This window comes from Pseudophryne corroboree, chromosome 9 (genome assembly GCF_028390025.1).
Source record: "Pseudophryne corroboree isolate aPseCor3 chromosome 9, aPseCor3.hap2, whole genome shotgun sequence".
Classification (NCBI taxonomy): Eukaryota; Metazoa; Chordata; class Amphibia; order Anura; family Myobatrachidae; genus Pseudophryne; species Pseudophryne corroboree.
Window position 1 is genome coordinate 396,709,700 of NC_086452.1, and position 17,128 is coordinate 396,726,827.

At 45.8% G+C, this 17,128-nt stretch overlaps 1 protein-coding gene across 2 annotated transcripts in view; it reads right to left on the reverse strand.

The window, feature by feature from the left end:
• The window catches only part of DENND6A (DENN domain containing 6A), a 138,760-nt gene that overhangs the window by 111,277 nt on the left and 10,355 nt on the right, over nt 1-17,128 (reverse strand). For both annotated transcript variants that reach the window (XR_010186961.1, XM_063940861.1), the window contains exons 2-6: nt 9,123-9,161; nt 7,699-7,741; nt 5,507-5,619; nt 4,496-4,576; nt 2,578-2,683 (exon numbers count right to left, since the gene is read on the reverse strand). Coding sequence is in view for 1 of the 2 variants with exons in the window: in XM_063940861.1 (XP_063796931.1) it covers nt 2,578-2,683; nt 4,496-4,576; nt 5,507-5,619; nt 7,699-7,741; nt 9,123-9,161 (382 nt within the window). In the remaining variant the exon portion in view is untranslated. The remainder of the gene's footprint in view (nt 1-2,577; nt 2,684-4,495; nt 4,577-5,506; nt 5,620-7,698; nt 7,742-9,122; nt 9,162-17,128) is intronic.

Genomic DNA, 17,128 nt, shown 5'->3' on the forward strand with positions numbered 1-17,128 from the left:
ACTTTCACAAAGAGCTCAGGAGAGCCCCTAGTGTGCACCCTTCTCGTCGGGCACAGAAATCTAACTGAGGCTTGGAGGAGGGTCATAGGGGGAGGAGCCAGTGCACACCAGCTAGTCCTAAAGCTTTCTTTAGATGTGCCCAGTCTCCTGCGGAGCCGCTATTCCCCATGGTCCTTACGGAGTTCCCAGCATCCACTAGGACGTCAGAGAAATAAAGGGAACACTTAAACAACACAATGTAACTCCAAGTCAATCACACTTCTGTGAAATCAAACTGTCCACTTAGGAAGCAACACTGATTGACAATCAATTTCACATGCTGTTGTGCAAATGGAATAGACAACAGGTGGGAATTATAGGCAATTAGCAAGACACCGCCAATAAAGGAGTTGTTCTGCAGGTGGTGACCACAGACCACTTCTCAGCTCCTATGCTTTTTGGCTGATGTTTTGGTCACTTTTGAAAGCTGGCGGTGCTTTCACTCTAGTGGTAGCATGAGACGGAGTCTGCAACCCACACAAGTGGCTCAGGTAGTGCAGCTCATCCAGGATGGCACATCAATGCGAGCTGTGGCAAGAAGGTTTGCTGTGTCTGTCAGCGTAGTATCCAGAGCATGGAGGCGCTACCAGGAGACAGGCCAGTACATCAGGAGATGTGGAGGAGGCCGTAGGAGGGCAACAACCCAGCAGCAGGACTGCTACCTCCGCCTTTGTGCAAGGAGCAACACTACCAGAGCCCTGCCAAATGACCTCCAGCAAGCCACAAATGTGCATGTGTCTACTCAAACGACCATGAGGGTGGTATGAGGGCCTGACGTCCACAGGTGGGGGTTGTGCTTACAGCCCAACACCGTGCAGGACGTTTGGCATTTGCCAGAGAACACCAAGATTGGCAAATTCGCCACTGGCGCCCTGTGCTATTCACAGATGAAAGCAGGTTCTCACGGAGCACATGTGACAGACGTGACAGAGTCTGGAGACGCCAAGGAGAACGTTCTGCTGCCTGCAACATCCTCCAGCGTGACCGGTTTGGCAGTGGGTCAGTAATGGTGTGGGGTGGCATTTCTTTGGGGGCCGCACAGCCCTCCATGTGCTCGCCAGAGGTAGCCTGACTGCCATTAGGTACCGAGATGAGATCCTCAGACCCCTTGTGAGACCATATGCTGGTGCGGTTGGCCCTGGGTTCCTCCTAATGCAAGACAATGCTAGACCTCATGTGGCTGGAGTGTGTCAGCAGTTCCTGCAAGACGAAGGCATTGATGCTATGGACTGGCCCGCCCGTTCCCCAGACCTGAATCCAATTGACCACATCTGGGACATCATGTCTCGCTCCATCCACCAATGCCACGTTGCACCACAGACTGTCCAGGAGTTGGCGGATGCTTTAGTCCAGGTCTGGGAGAAGATCCCTCCGGAGACCAGGCAAGAGGAGGCCACACGCACTACTGAGCCTCATTTTGACTTGTTTTAAGGACATTACATCAAAGTTGGATCAGCCTGTAGTGTGTTTTTCCACTTTAATTTTGAGTGTGACTCCAAATCCAGACCTCCATGGGTTAATAAATTTGATTTCCATTGATCATTTTTGTGTGATTTTGTTGTCAGCACATTCAACTATGTAAAGAACAAAGTATTTAATAAGAATATTTCATTCATTCAGATCTAGGATGTGTTATTTTAGTGTTCCCTTTATTTTTTTGAGCAGTGTATATAAATTGCTTTATAGCTACCTTTCCCAAACAAACACAAAAAAAGATCTGCTGAAAAGCTCCAATTAAATATACTGTGTGTGTGTGTATATGTGTGTATGTGTATATATATATATATATATATATATATATATACACACACATATATACACACACACATATATACACATACATAGTTTTTTGTTTGTTTTTTTAACGTATAAAGCACGTACTAAATGTGCACATGAATAATGGATAATAGATTTTGCAGCATGATTATTAGTATTAAAAAGGGGACGCAGTTAGCTTCCCGACGAACGGGATCCCGGTGGTCGATAAACCGACGCTGAGATCCTGAGGGAGGAGACAATCCCGGCCTCGAAATACCAATGCAAAACGGGATGCTGGCGTCAAAATACAGACAGCCGGCATCCCAATCTGGGGGTTAGGCTTAGGATGTTGGCATGAGAAGGTTAGGGTTAGGGACCGGGGAGGGAGGGTTAGGGTGAGGCACATGGAAGGGGAGGTTAGCGTTAAGCACCAAATGGGACGGTTAGGTTTAGGCAGCGGAGAAGGGAGGGTTAGGGTTAGGCACTCACAAGGGAGGGTTAGGATAGGGAAAAGTTGAGGGTTAGGGGGCTAAATGGGGGGCTGTCGGGATTCTGATGGACGGGATGTCGCTGTCCGTATACTGACCGCCGGCATCCCGTCCATCGGTAACTCATACAGAACCCTTTAATGAAAATATTTTTGGAAAGTTATTGCTCCAGTGTTAAAGAATGCCTGTATACCCTGCACTAAAAACACTTTACAGTGTATTTAGTGGAGCCTGCCTCTCATTCAATGACCCCTGAAGAAGTTTCACACTAAGATTAGATGTTGAATGTTACCTGCTTCCAAGCACGGGTCACTCCTCTCAAAGTACTCAGGGGCAATCTGCTTTACCACAGTGTGGAAGAAGTTGATGTATGGCAGCTTACTGATCAAAACTAAGGACTGACCAAACAAAAAAAAGAGTTACGATTTAAATCCAACAAGTAAACAGAACATATTACTCACTAATCATTGTGTCCACCTAGGTACACCTCTTAATAGCAGATCCCCATTCCCAAAGTGTCAGAAGCAGATCCAAAGCTCTAGAACCTTTCGGTTATAAAGCACCAAGGGGTCCCTGCAGCTGTGGATGGCAAGAGCATGACAGACAGCTACAGACCGGTTCCAACTTAGTCTATGGCAGGGAATGCTGATACTGCAAAAATAGATAAGTCAACATTATGCTTAAAGCTGGGCATACACTATACCAGTGTTCTCAAACTGGGTGCCTCAGGACACTTGCAGGGGTGCCCTGGTTTGGTGGTCCAGGATCAAATTCAAATTATTTATGGTCAATGTAATAGACAAAACCAGTGCTTGTGGCGTCCAATCATAAAATATGTGGACAAACAAAAGTGAATCCTGTCCCTCACCACATAACTGACCCTAAGGATGGCATATAAACACAATTTACTTAATTTAATATATTTTTCTGAATAGCACACTTTTGGCATAGGGGTGCCGTGAAATTTTTTTTTATACGTACTCTAGGGCGCTATGACTCAAAAATGTGTGGGAACCACTGCACTATACAATTATGTGGCAGATCATCTACCAGATCTGGCTGGTTGGAATGAAAATCTGGTAATGGATGAGAGCAAATGATAATCAACCATTTGCTCCCAAACACTGGAAAATGGGCAAAAACTGTTGTTCATACAAATTGGTTAAATAACGGACAGGTTCTGTCTAATTTCCAGTGTTTCGGAGCAAATGGTCAATGGTCATTTGCTCTCACCCATTACCAGATTTTCATTCCAACCAGCCAGATCTGGCAGATTACATGACAGATAATTGTATAGTGTATGTCCAGTTTAAAGGGCCATACACACTAGACGAGATAATAAAAGATATCGTTCAGAAGGGACGATCTGAGTGAGATCTTTTACAATCTCGTTGTGTCGTTAACAATGCGTGATCCCGCACATCGTTAACAACAGCCATGCTGCATCTCGTCGTTCCCCCTGCCGCCCCCCCCCCCCCCCTCACTTCCGTGCTGGCATCGGCAAGTGTGTATGCACTTGCTGATGCCAGCATCCCGCCGCTGCCAATATCAGCGTTGGCGGGGGCTCGTCTAGTGTGTATGGACCTCAAGAGAGGATATCAAAATTGCTGTACATAATGGGAATGGGTTTGAATAATATCACGGGTTACGGTGTCTAATCCACAGGTCCTCAAACTCTGTCCTCAGGACCCCACACAGTTCATGTTTTCCTGGTCACCTGTGGATTTTTAAAATGGACAGTTGGTCATACACAGTGCTCCTTCTGGACGAGATGGAAAACGTGACCCATGTGGGGTCTAATTCTTCAGGTTATCTGCCGTTAAATAAACTGATTTGTGAGGTTTAAATTTCCATGTGTTGTTATTAGGGGGGGGGGGGGGGACCCTCTGCTTACTTCAGGACAGGTGTATGCAGTTCCCGATTCACAACAGAAACGGTAATGGCAGGGCAGATACTAGGAAGTATAGCGTTCTGCATCAGCCCTGCACCTATGTATTATTATGCGTTTCAGATGAGTGGATCTTACAGAGAGGACGTTGCTTAGCCTTGGTAAATGTAAGTAACACAACACTTGTTCTTCACTCCAAAACCACAGGATTCATAACACTGTGAGATATCCTCCAGGACGCAAAGCCAACAAGGGGTGATCTCAGGTTAATTACATCCCCATGCGGAAGACAGCTCAAGGCAGCTGCCACGTTATTAATTACCTTTTGAAAATAGCCTCTTTTCAAAGACTTGTCACGGACTTGTCGGAAATAAACGTAACCATAGAAACAGGATGGATCTTTCTGTTGGAGAGATATGAAACAACCACAGAAAAAAAGAATATGAATACTTTTTTCATACGTAAACATTACTGGAGATAATTGGACAATGTAGGTTATGTTCCTAATGCTTTCCTAATCACGCGAGACATGGAACATCACACCACTGCAATCTGCATAATTTACATTAAAACTTATTAGACTAAATCAGATTTGTTGTGGATCACACATTGGCCCAACTTGCATATATGTGTTTGTTATCTGCTTTAGACTACACCCCCTTTAAGCATCTTGGAATTTACTGAACTATCCTTTGAATTTTATAGTTGTATTTCAGATAACACCAGAGGTTCCTAAAACTTGGTCCTCAAGAGCACCTTAACGATCCAGGTTTTAAGGATAACCATGCTTGGGCACAGGTGGCTTAATTAGGACTTCCGTCCATTTGATTTAGCTATCTGTGCTCAGACATTGATATCCTTACAACCTGTACTGTTGTGGAACCTTGAGGACAGAGTTTGGGAACCAAAGGATTACATAATATGTTTTATAGTGCGCTATTTAAGGCAATTTATTCTAATAAACTGGAATGCATACACAATATATAGTCGTGGTGTCCCAATCCTCAGGAGCTGCTTACCAAATTGTTAAAAGAAATTAAAAAAAAAAAAAAAAATGTAATAAAAAAATTAAGTGATAAATGATTACAGCCCAGTAGTTCTATAGATTTGGGGATCATCTTTCAGCAACATTAAACGTATGCAATCTGATGAAACACGTGTGTGTGCAGTCACCATCTCACACACTGTAATATCAGTATATTCAATAGGTCTTTTCTCCGGGGTAAGACCTGCTGATTACAACAATCACATTGTAAGCCTACACCAAAAGATCTTGCTTCAGTTAGCTTTTTAGTTTACTTTTGCTATTCGCTTATACTGCAAGTAATCAAACCTTTAAATAAACTGGTGAATCTCTGTCTGTCTGATCCAAGACACAGTGTAAGGACGATTTCCTGCCAATTGATTGACGAAATCTGAAGCAAAACTGTGTGTCTCCCAGGCAGCCTTTAAATATAAGCAACAGGCAAATACATTAGCTTACACCAGTCATTCTAACGTTTTTTCAGGAGAAAAGCAGCAACTCTGCGCCTACCAGAAAGGCCGGCTAATACAAAAATACTAATTCTATCTTTATTTGCACAACTGCCATCTCCACTTAAAACTTCCTAGTATACATAATCCTGTAATACAATTTGAGACTTTGAGCGGATTCCTGCTTCACACTTCAGGGGGGTGCAAGCAAAATTAATGGGTGCCAGCGGCAAAACAACTGAAAAGCTCCCGTCAGACACCCATAACTAATGAGTGCAGATAAAGAATTTAATTTAACCCTTAGATTACAGCCCTATTTCTCATTTGTTAACGTTAAAGTGTTAATAAGCAAACAGCACACCTTGATCTCTCAGTGCGTTAAACCGAAACCATGACCCAAATTCGCATGGGAGCTGATGTTGGGTAGGTGAGCTAAAGAGGTTGGTCAGAGCAGAGCCCAGTACAGAGACTAGAATGTACAGTTAGGGGGCAAGTGAAAGAAAATGATAGGAGTAAGATATCACAAGGCGCCACAAATTCAGTATACAATACTACATTAAAAACATACGTCCCTTTTGTAGCTGAAATTCAACTTCATATATCCAGGTTTTCCACCTCATTCATTGGACGGATTTATCCGTAGATATGCAAAATTAGAGGGGAAATACCCTTGGGTTGGCTATTGACTATCCATACCAGCCCTATCCAGCAGATCCTGCCTAATAAGACCCAGGTCCTTGTTCCCAGTTTCCAGATCCGGGTGGTTGCTGGTGATTTAAGAGCTTGTTTGAGAACTTTTCCGGGTTCTCAGACCATCTGGTAATTATTCTGTGGATCTACTGTGGCTGCCATTTGTTAAATTTTTACTTGTCATTTGTTTACATCTTGCATGATGTTTTAATAAATTGTATGTTGTCTGCACATGATGGTATTTCCCCTCTTATTTTGCATATCTACGGATAAATCCGTCCAATGAATGAGGTGGAAAGCCTGGATATATGAAGTTGAATTTCAGCTACAAAAGGGACGTATGTTTTTAATGTAGTATTGTATACTGAATTTGTGGCGCCTTGTGATATCTTACTTCTATAATTTTCTTTCACTTGCATCTGTGGTGTCTGGAGAGAGGCATCTATACAGGGGTAATTAGTCTTGGAGCGGCCCTTTAACATTTAACATTTTTGCGCTGTGTGTGGTGTACAGGAAATATTCTATTAGCCCATCATATATATCTTTCTCTCAGTTAGGGGGCAATTCAATTAGCCACAGTAACTTACCGCAACTAATTTACCCCGGGGGGGGGGGGGGGTGTAATTCAATTGATGCCCATAACAGGCGTTATCAAATATGGGCCATGCTGAGTCTTCTGCAACTTAGGTGCATCTCCACTCACATCTGAAGGGGCGTAACTGGCTGATAAGGGGGCCATTTGCACATAGGCATAGTTCGGAGAGAGAGTGATGACAGAACTGCAGGCAAAGTCATGTGTATGTGTAATTACACCCGTTTCAGATGGGGCTGGTGCGTGTGTTCTGATAGTGACAGCTTAGGAACCTAGTATGAAGTTATGAGCGGACCGCCTGCAGAGATGCGTACATTGCACACCCAATGCACGAGCAATCACTTCTGTTTTACATGCATTGACCTCAGCCCCAAAGCGCTGTGCCTCGTGCTTTTTTAGTTTTCTCATCATGTGGTCTCTCGGAAAAGAATCTTCTTCACTGGTCCACTTCTCTACTCTTTACACAGCTTAATACATCTCCCCCTAGGTAGGTGACAGACAGAACCCTCATTTCCTATGGTCTTGGACTTGACATGAAACGCTTTGATCACATACAGTTACATTCCATAAAAGATACTGGACTTCCAGATGGGCATGAAGTATTGTTATGCACTGTTTGATTAGTTAGCTTTCATTTCTATAACCATCTTCTCCCATCTCCTCACATGGCTTATGTTTTTGTATCCTACTCTCCCCCTCCCTGACTCTCACCATTTTAGTATTTTGACTTTCAGGAAAAATAACATAAACATAAAAGGAAACGTATTTACCAGAGTTTGAATCCGGGAACGACAGGTAACATATGCTGGTTTTCTGTAAATGAAGATAACTACATTACATGGTATATGGGTTATTTGAACACAAAACAATTATTTAACTATAAGAATATAGGACTTTCTTTTATTAAGGACTGGGGCCTTCAGGTGTAATATGTATGGTAATTTAGGGGGAAGTAAAATACAACCCATGTATAACCGGTGCTTGTATCTAGGGTACCCAATTTATCTTCTGCTCCTATCAAATAATTGAAGTTACAATGATCCAATATACTTATCTCCCTGCATTATTACTTGTACTAAAGCAATGATCACCCCTCTCATTCCTATTCCAAACTGCCCTAGTAATACTTAATTACAACAATATTATTACAATGAATGGTATGCAGTCAGCATACCAATCGTCGGGATCCTGGATGTCACAATACCGACGCCGGGATCCCAACTGGGTTACCATACCTCAGCCGGTATACCGGCGAGGTAGGTGATTCGCTCTCTATGGGTGTCCACGACACCCATAGAGGGAGAATAGAACCTGTGGCTTTGTTGCGTTCGCCACCCCCGCAGGCATTCCACCGCTCGCGATGCCGATATACTGACATTTGGCATCCCGAGCGGCGCTATAACATACCAATCCCCAATGAATGTGTTTTGCCTAGAAGATGCAAGATTCGATGTTCTGTGCTGACAGCTGATGAACAGCAACATGCAGCGTATAGGGGCAACTGCAAAACAGAACATAGCTTGGAGAGAGATAAAGTACCAACCAATCAGCACCTAGTATTTTTCAAACACAGCATGTACAATTACATTTAGACACTGATTGGTTGATACTTTATCTCTCTCCATGTTTTGATAACTTTCCCCCAAAGTCTGATATTCCTCCCACACCTAGAGCACCCGAGGCAAACGGCTTTCATGCCATGTATGAAAGGAAAGCTATTAGTAGTGCTCTCGCAGCTCAGTGCCATGTGTATTCTGAGGACTTTTAATGTGCTTAAAATTGTCAGTAGAGAGTGTACAATATTCCACATATAATCAGTGTACAATATAACACAATGTAGAGGACTATTTCACATAAAAAAACATTACTTGCAACAAATGACAGAGCAGAACAAACGTATTCCACCACTGCGGGTGGTCCTGGTAAAGTATCTCTCTGTACACTACCTATTAGAAGTGTTGGCATAGAACCAGCTCGGCTAATCCGTCCTCTGGATGTGCCAGTCCTACCTTTGTAGCTACAGTACAATGTTAACTAGTGCTAGGATCTAGAAATAAGACTCTCCACTACATCAAAAACATTTCTTTTGGAGCGTTGCAGATAAGCTAAGCTTGTAGTAATGTTATCGGATGATCCCTCCCTTGCAGATATGCGCAACAAGAATAGATTGAAATAAGAACTGGATGTCACTCACCTCCTTGTCTGTTAGCTTGGCATGTGGGGGATACAAAGCCTGCAATGAGAAACCATAGTGTATAACTCGGTGTACACTCTTACAACTCTTTCCATGCACCGCTAAGATCAGTACTGAGGTCAGTGTATTAACCCCTTGCCTGACATAGTCGCATGTGATATGACCGGAACCAGGAGTACATTACCACATTACCTGGCCAGGTCGCATCACATGCAACGCGCTTCCCCACTGTGTGACCCTGCTTGTAGATTAGGAGATCTTTTGTCCTCGGATCCCCCGGCAGTCTCTGATCACCGATATCACTGCCCCAAGAATGCAGTGCACCCGTCATTCTGGAGCGCATGCACTGGGGATAACAGTGCGGAGAGGGGAAATTAGTTCCCCCCCCCCAAGCACTATTTGGCAGATCTGTGCAAGTGCCGAGATCAGCTGCGGCAGGCAGTCCTCCTTGACACAAACTCTGCTGCTCTCTGCATGTGGGCGTGGAAGGTAAAATAAAGTTAAATTATGCTGAAGGGGGGTTACAATAATACACTTTAATGGGGGGGGTGGGGGGGGTTGTTTATAAAGCAAGGATTCTTTTTACCCCTTGAGGCAGGCATGTCCAAACTGCGACCCTCCAGCTGTTGAGAAACTACACATCCCAGCATGCCCTGACAGCAAAACTGTGTCAGGGTATGCTGGGATGTGTAGTTTCACAACAGCTGGAGGCCCGCAGTTTGGACATTCCTGCCCTAGACATATATTTTTTTTTAAATAAAATGTTTTAATATATTATTAAAAATACTTTTTAAACTTTACTGGGTAATAAAAATAAGATTTTACTCACCGGTAAATCTATTTCTCGTAGTCCGTAGTGGATGCTGGGGACTCCGTAAGGACCATGGGGAATAGCGGGCTCCGCAGGAGACTGGGCACTCTAAAGAAAGATTTAGTACTATCTGGTGTGCACTGGCTCCTCCCACTATGCCCCTCCTCCAGACCTCAGTTAAGGAAACTGTGCCCGGAAGAGCAGACATTATAAGGAAAGGATTTTGGAATCCCGGGTAAGACTCATACCAGCCACACCAATCACACCGTATAACTCGTGATACACTTATCCAGTCAACAGTATGAACAACAACAGAGCATCAACAATGGATGCCAACATAACATAACCCATTATTAAGCAATAACTATGTACACGTATTGCAGAAAGTCCGCACTAGGGACGGGCGCCCAGCATCCACTACGGACTATGAGAAATAGATTTACCGGTGAGTAAAATCTTATTTTCTCTAACGTCCTAGTGGATGCTGGGGACTATAGCAAAGCTCCCAAACGGCCGGGAGAGTGCGGATGACTCTGCAGCACCGAATGGGCAAACTCAAGGTCCTCCTCAGCCAGGGTATCAAACTTGTAGAATTTTGCAAATGTGTTTAAACCCGACCAAGTAGCAGCTCGGCAAAGCTGTAAAGCCGAGACCCCTCGGGCAGCCGCCCAAGAAGAGCCCACCTTCCTTGTGGAATGGGCTTTCACTGATTTTGGATGCGGCAATCCAGCCGCAGAATGAGCCTGCTGAATCGTGTTACAGATCCAGCGGGCAACGGTTTGCTTTGAAGCAGGAGCCCCCAACTTGTTGGGGGCATATAGGATAAACAGCGAGTCAGTTTTCCAGACTCCAGCCGTTCTGGCTACATAAATCTTCAAAGCCCTGACTAAATCTAGTAACCTGGAATCTTCCAAGTCACGAGTAGCCGCAGGCACTACAATAGGTTGGTTCAAATGAAAAGATGACACCACCTTTGGCAGAAATTGGGGACGAGTCCGCAATTCTGCCCTGTCCATATGAAAAACCAGATAAGGGCTTTTGCATGACAAAGCCGCCAATTCTGACACACGCCTAGCCGAAGCTAATGCCAATAGCATGACCACCTTCCACGTGAGATACTTTAGCTCCACGGTCTTAAGTGGTTCAAACCAGTGGGATTTTAGGAAACCCAACACCACGTTGAGATCCCAAGGTGCCACTGGTGGCACAAAAGGGAGCTGAATATGCAGCACTCCCTTAACAAACGTCTGAACTTCAGGTAGAGACGCCAGTTCCTTTTGAAAGAAAATGGATAGGGCCGAAATCTGGACCTTTATGGATCCCAACTTCAAGCCCATAGTCACTCCAGACTGTAGAAAGTGCAGAAATCTGCCTTTTTGGAATTCCTCTGTAGGGGCCTTCCTGGCCTCACACCAAGCAACATATTTTCGCCATATGCGGTGATAATGCTTTGCTGTCACGTCCTTCCTAGCCTTTATCAGCGTAGGAATAACTTCCTCCGGAATGCCTTTTTCCGCTAGGATCCGGCGTTCAACCGCCATGCCGTCAAACGCAGCCGCGGTAAGTCTTGGAACAGGCAGGGCCCCTGTTGCAACAGGTCCTGTCTGAGAGGCAGAGGCCATGGGTCCTCTGTGAGCATTTCTTGCAGTTCCGGGTACCAAGGCCTTCGTGGCCAATCTGGAACAATGAGTATTGTTCTCACTCCTTTTCTTCTTACGATTCTCAGCACCTTGGGTATGAGAGGAAGAGGAGGAAACACATAGACCGATTGGAACACCCACGGTGTTACCAGGGCGTCCACAGCTATCGCCTGAGGGTCTCTTGACCTGGCGCAATACCGTTGTAGCTTTTTGTTGAGACGGGACGCCATCATGTCTACCTGTGGCAGTTCCCATCGATTTGTAATCTGAATGAAGACTTCGTGATGAAGTCCCCACTCTCCCGGGTGAAGGTCGTGCCTGCTGAGGAAGTCTGCTTCCCAGTTGTCCACCCCCGGAATGAACACTGCTGACAGTGCTTGTACGTGATTCTCCGCCCACCGAAGAATCCTGGTGGCTTCCACCATCGCGACTCTGCTTCTTGTGCCGCCCTGGCGGTTTACATGAGCCACCCCGGTGATGTTGTCTGACTGAATCAGCACCGGTTGGTTGCGAAGCAGGGGCTCTGCTTGACTCAGGGCGTTGAATATGGCCCTTAGTTCCAGGATATTTATGTGCAGACAAGCCTCCTGACTTGACCACAACCCTTGGAAGTTTCTTCCTTGAGTGACTGCCCCCCACCCTCGGAGGCTCGCATCCGTGGTCACCAGGACCCAGTCCTGTATGCCGAACCTGCGGCCCTCGAGAAGGTGAGCACTCTGTAGCCACCACAGAAGAGACACCCTGGCCCTGGGGGACAGGGTGATCAGCCGATGCATCTGAAGATGCAATCCGGACCATTTGTCCAACAGATCCCATTGAAAGATCCTCGCATGGAACCTGCCAAAGGGAATGGCTTCGTACGATGCCACCATCTTTCCCAGGACTCGCGTGCAGTGATGCACCGACACCTGTTTCGGTTTTAAGAGGTCACTGACTAGAGTCACAAGCTCTTGAGCCTTCTCCGTCGGGAGAAACACCTTCTTCTGGTCTGTGTCCAGAATCATGCCCAGAAAGGGCAGACGCGTCGTAGGAATCAGCTGCGACTTTGGGATATTCAGAATCCAGCCATGCTGTTGCAACACTTCCTGAGAGTGCGCTACGCTGATCTGCAACTGCTCCCTCGACCTCGCCTTTATGAGGAGATCGTCCAAGTATGGGATAACTGACTCCTTGCTTTCTCATGATCACCATCATTTCTGCCATTACCTTGGTAAATATTCTCGGTGCCATGGAGAGCCCAAACGGCAACGTCTGGAATTGGTAATGACAGTCCTGTACCACAAATCTGAGGTACTCCTGATGAGGCGGATAAATAGGGACATGCAAGTAAGCATCCTTGATGTCCAGAGACACCATAAAATCCCCCTCTTCCAGGCTTGCAATGACCGCTCTGAGCGATTCCATTTTGAACTTGAATCTTTTCAGATAAATGTTCAGGGACTTTAAATTTAATATAGGTCTGACCGAACCGTCCGGTTTCGGTACCACAAACATTGTGGAATAGTATCCCTTTCCCTGTTGAAGAAGGGGAACCTTTACCACCACCTGCTGGAGAAACAGCTTGTGAATTGCCGCTACCACTACTTCCCTTTCTATGGGGGAAGCTGGCAGGGCCGATTTTAGGTAACGTTGAGGGGGCATCACCTCGAATTCCAGCTTGTATCCCTGAGACACAATCTGTATAGCCCAGGGATCCACCCGTGAGCGAACCCACTGGTGGCTGAAATGTCGGAGACGCGCCCCCACCGCTCCTGGCTCCACCCGTGGAGCCCCAGCGTCATGCGGTGGATTTAGTGGAAGCCGGGGAGGACTTCTGTTCCTGGGAACTAGCTGTAAGGTGCAGCTTTTTTCCTCTACCCCTGCCTCTAGCAAGAAAGGAAGCACCTCTGACCTTCTTGCTTCTTTGTGCGCGAAAGGACTGCATTTGGTAATACGGTGCTTTCTTAGGTTGTGAGGGAATATATGGCAAAAAGTTTGACTTCCCAGCAGTAGCTGTGGAAACCAAGTCCGAGAGACCGTCCCCAAACAATTCCTCACTCTTGTAAGGTAACACCTCCATGTGTTTTTTGGAGTCTGCATCACCTGTCCACTGCCGAGTCCACAGGACCCTCCTGGCAGAAATTGACATTGCATTAATTCTAGAGCCCAGTAGGCAAATGTCCCTCTGGGCATCCCTCATATATAGGACAGTGTCTTTTATATGCCCCAGGGTCAGCATAATGGTATCCCTGTCCAAGGTATCCATTTCCTCAGACAGATTATCTGTCCACGCTGCTACAGCACTACACATCCACGTCGACGCAATTGCCGGCCTCAGTAGAGTCCCTGAATGTGTATAAACAGATTTCAGGATACTTTCCTGCTTTCTATCTGCAGGATCCTTTAGGGTGGCCGTATCCTGCGACGGCAGGGCCACCTTCTTAGATAAGCGTGTGAGAGCTTTATCTACCCTAGTGGAGGATTCCCAGCGCACCCTGTCCTCTGGCGGGAAAGGGTATGCCATAAGTAACTTTTTGGAAATCAGGACTTTCTTATCTGGGGAATCCCACGCTCTTTCACATAACTCATTTAACTCATGTGAAGGGGGAAAAGTCACCTCTTGCTTTTTCTCCCCATACATATAAACCCTCTTGTCAGGGACAGGGTTTACCTCTGATATGTGTAAAACATCCTTCATCGCTATAATCATGTAACGTATAGCTTTTGTCATTTTTGGTTGCAATTTTGCATCATCGTCGTCGACACTGAAGTCAGAATCCGTGTCGACATCTGTGTCAACCATTTTGGATAGTGGGCGCTTTTGAGACCCTGAGGGCCTCTGCGCTGTAGGATCAGGCATGGGTTGAGACCCTGACTGGCCCGAGGTATCAGCTTTATCCAACCTTTTATGTAAGGAGTTTACATTATCATTTAACACCTTCCACATATCCATCCAATCAGGTGTCGGCACCTTCGGCGGCGACACATCAGTCAACTGCACTTGCTCTGCCTCCACATAGCCCTCTTCGTCAAACATGTCGACACACGCGTACCGACACACCACACACACAGGGGAAGCTCTAAATGAGGACAGGACCCCCACAAGGCCTTTTGGAGAGACAGAGAGAGAGTATGCCAGCACACACCCCAGCGCTATATAACCCAGGGATTACACAGTAACTTAGTGTTTACCCAGTAGCTGCTGTAATATTATTAATGCGCCTAAATTTATGTGCCCCCCCTCTCTTTTTTACCCTTCTACCGTGAATCTGCAGGGGAGAGCCTGGGGAGCTTCCTCTCAGCGGAGCTGTGGAAGGAAAATGGCGCTGGTGAGTGCTGAGGAAGAAGGCCCCGCCCCCTCAGCGGCGGGCTTCTGTCCCGCGATTTTTTTGTAAAATAAATGGCGGGGGCTCATACATATAACAGTGTCCCACTGTCTATATGCAGCTTTCGCCAGGAGGTATCAATTGCTGCCCAGGGCGCCCCCCCCCCTGCGCCCTGCACCCTACAGTGACCGGAGTGTGTGGGTTAGTGTGGGCGCAATGGCGCACAGCTGCAGTGCTGTGCGCTACCTCATGTGAAGACAGGAGTCTTCTGCCGCCGATTTCGATGTCTTCTCGGCTTCTGCCGGCTTCTGTCTTCTGGCTCTGCGAGGGGGACGGCGGCGCGGCTCCGGGAACGGACGACAAGGTCAGGTCCTGTGTTCGATCCCTCTGGAGCTAATGGTGTCCAGTAGCCTAAGAAGCGCAACCTAGCCGCAGTTAGTAGGTTTGCTTCTCTCCCCTCAGTCCCCACGTAGCAGAGAGTCTGTTGCCAGCAGAAGCTCTCTGAAAATAAAAAAAACCTAACAAATACTTTCTTATTAGCAAGCTCAGGAGAGCTCACTAAAAGCACCCAGCTCTGTCCGGGTACAGATTCTAACTGGAGGTCTGGAGGAGGGGCATAGAGGGAGGAGCCAGTGCACACCAGATAGTACTAAATCTTTCTTTAGAGTGCCCAGTCTCCTGCGGAGCCCGCTATTCCCCATGGTCCTTACGGAGTCCCCAGCATCCACTAGGACGTTAGAGAAATAAAAAAGACAATTTCTCAGCGTTTTAAAAAAATGTCAGTTAAGTGGTTAAAGGGATATTGGACAGCCCAGTAGTTCTCTAGCGATGGCTAAACTCAGTCAGAAAGTTGAAATGGAAATCAAGGGAACTAAAAGGAATTCTGGAAATGTGCAGGTAAATGATAATTAAACAAAATCAGAGCCCACAATTCAATTGTAAATAGGCCCAAATAAGCTTGTGAGTAGGGCCCTCGGACCTCTCTGTCTGTTATCACCCAATCTGGTTACATTACTGTTTTGTTCCCATGTGTAAAATGCAACAAAATATGGAGGTATGGCTATTAAATAATAAAATTAAACAAATTATAGAATCCTTGTTAAGTACATTTTAACGCTGTTTCCCTTCTATGTACTCCACTTCTGCACCCACACACCACTGTATTCTTATTATCCATTGGTCAAAGCTGTGCTGTAGATAATCAGCAGTCAGCTGTCTCAATAGCTCTGTCATTTTCTTCTTTACTTCAGTAAATGATGCAAAATGGATTCTTTTACGTGCTTTCTTCTTTCTTGGTTATGATTGTGTTTTCCAGTGCATGGACTGACGTTTTACCTCAGGATTGTACTGGAAGATCCAGGTTCAACCACAGGTAATAACTATCTAAAAAATGCAAATTCGCTTGAATTTTCTCCCAAAATGTCTGTACAAAATTGCTTTCGGTTTTCTTTCTGTTCGGCAGTGAGAAGCTTTGGAGCAATCTTAGCACAACATTTTGTTAAGGGGTGTGGTTCGTTTTATCGACAGTGTCTAGGTCGACCACTATAGGTCGACAGTCACTAGGTCGACATGGATGGAAGGTCGACAGGGTTTCTAGGTCGACAGGTCTAAAGGTCGACATGAGGATTTTTTTTTTTTTGTGTTGTTTTCTTCGTAAAGTGACCGGGATCCCAAATTAGTGCACCGCGTCCCCTTGCATGGCTCGCTTCGCTCGCCATGCTTCGGGCATGGTGCCTTCGCTCCGCTACCGCTTCGCTTGGCACACTTTACCGTTCCAATCGTAGTCGACATTGATCTTTAAGTATGAAAAAATCCCCCCAAAAAAAAAAATGTGAAAAACTCATGTCGACCTTTAGACCTGTCGACCTAGCACATGTCGACCTAGAAACCCTGTCGTCCTTCCATCCATGTCGACCTAGTGACTGTCGACCTATAGTGGTCGACCTACACATTGTCAACCTAGACACTGTCGATCTTCAGACCGGATCCCTTTGTTAAGATCTTGAAGCAGAACTTGCCTATCCATTTCTTTGTCGAGGTTTACCATTTCTGCTATCATTCGGATGCTGAGTCGAAGGTCAATTTCGAAGATTCTCAATACTGTCCTTAATTTTCCCTCGCTTTTCATGTAGCCTTCTTCCACATCCTCATTATCATCCTTTGTGGCGTTCAAACACACGTGCACATGACATACAATCTGCCTCGTTTAGCATACAGAAAAGATTCTGTGGGCGTTTTGTTCAATTTAAC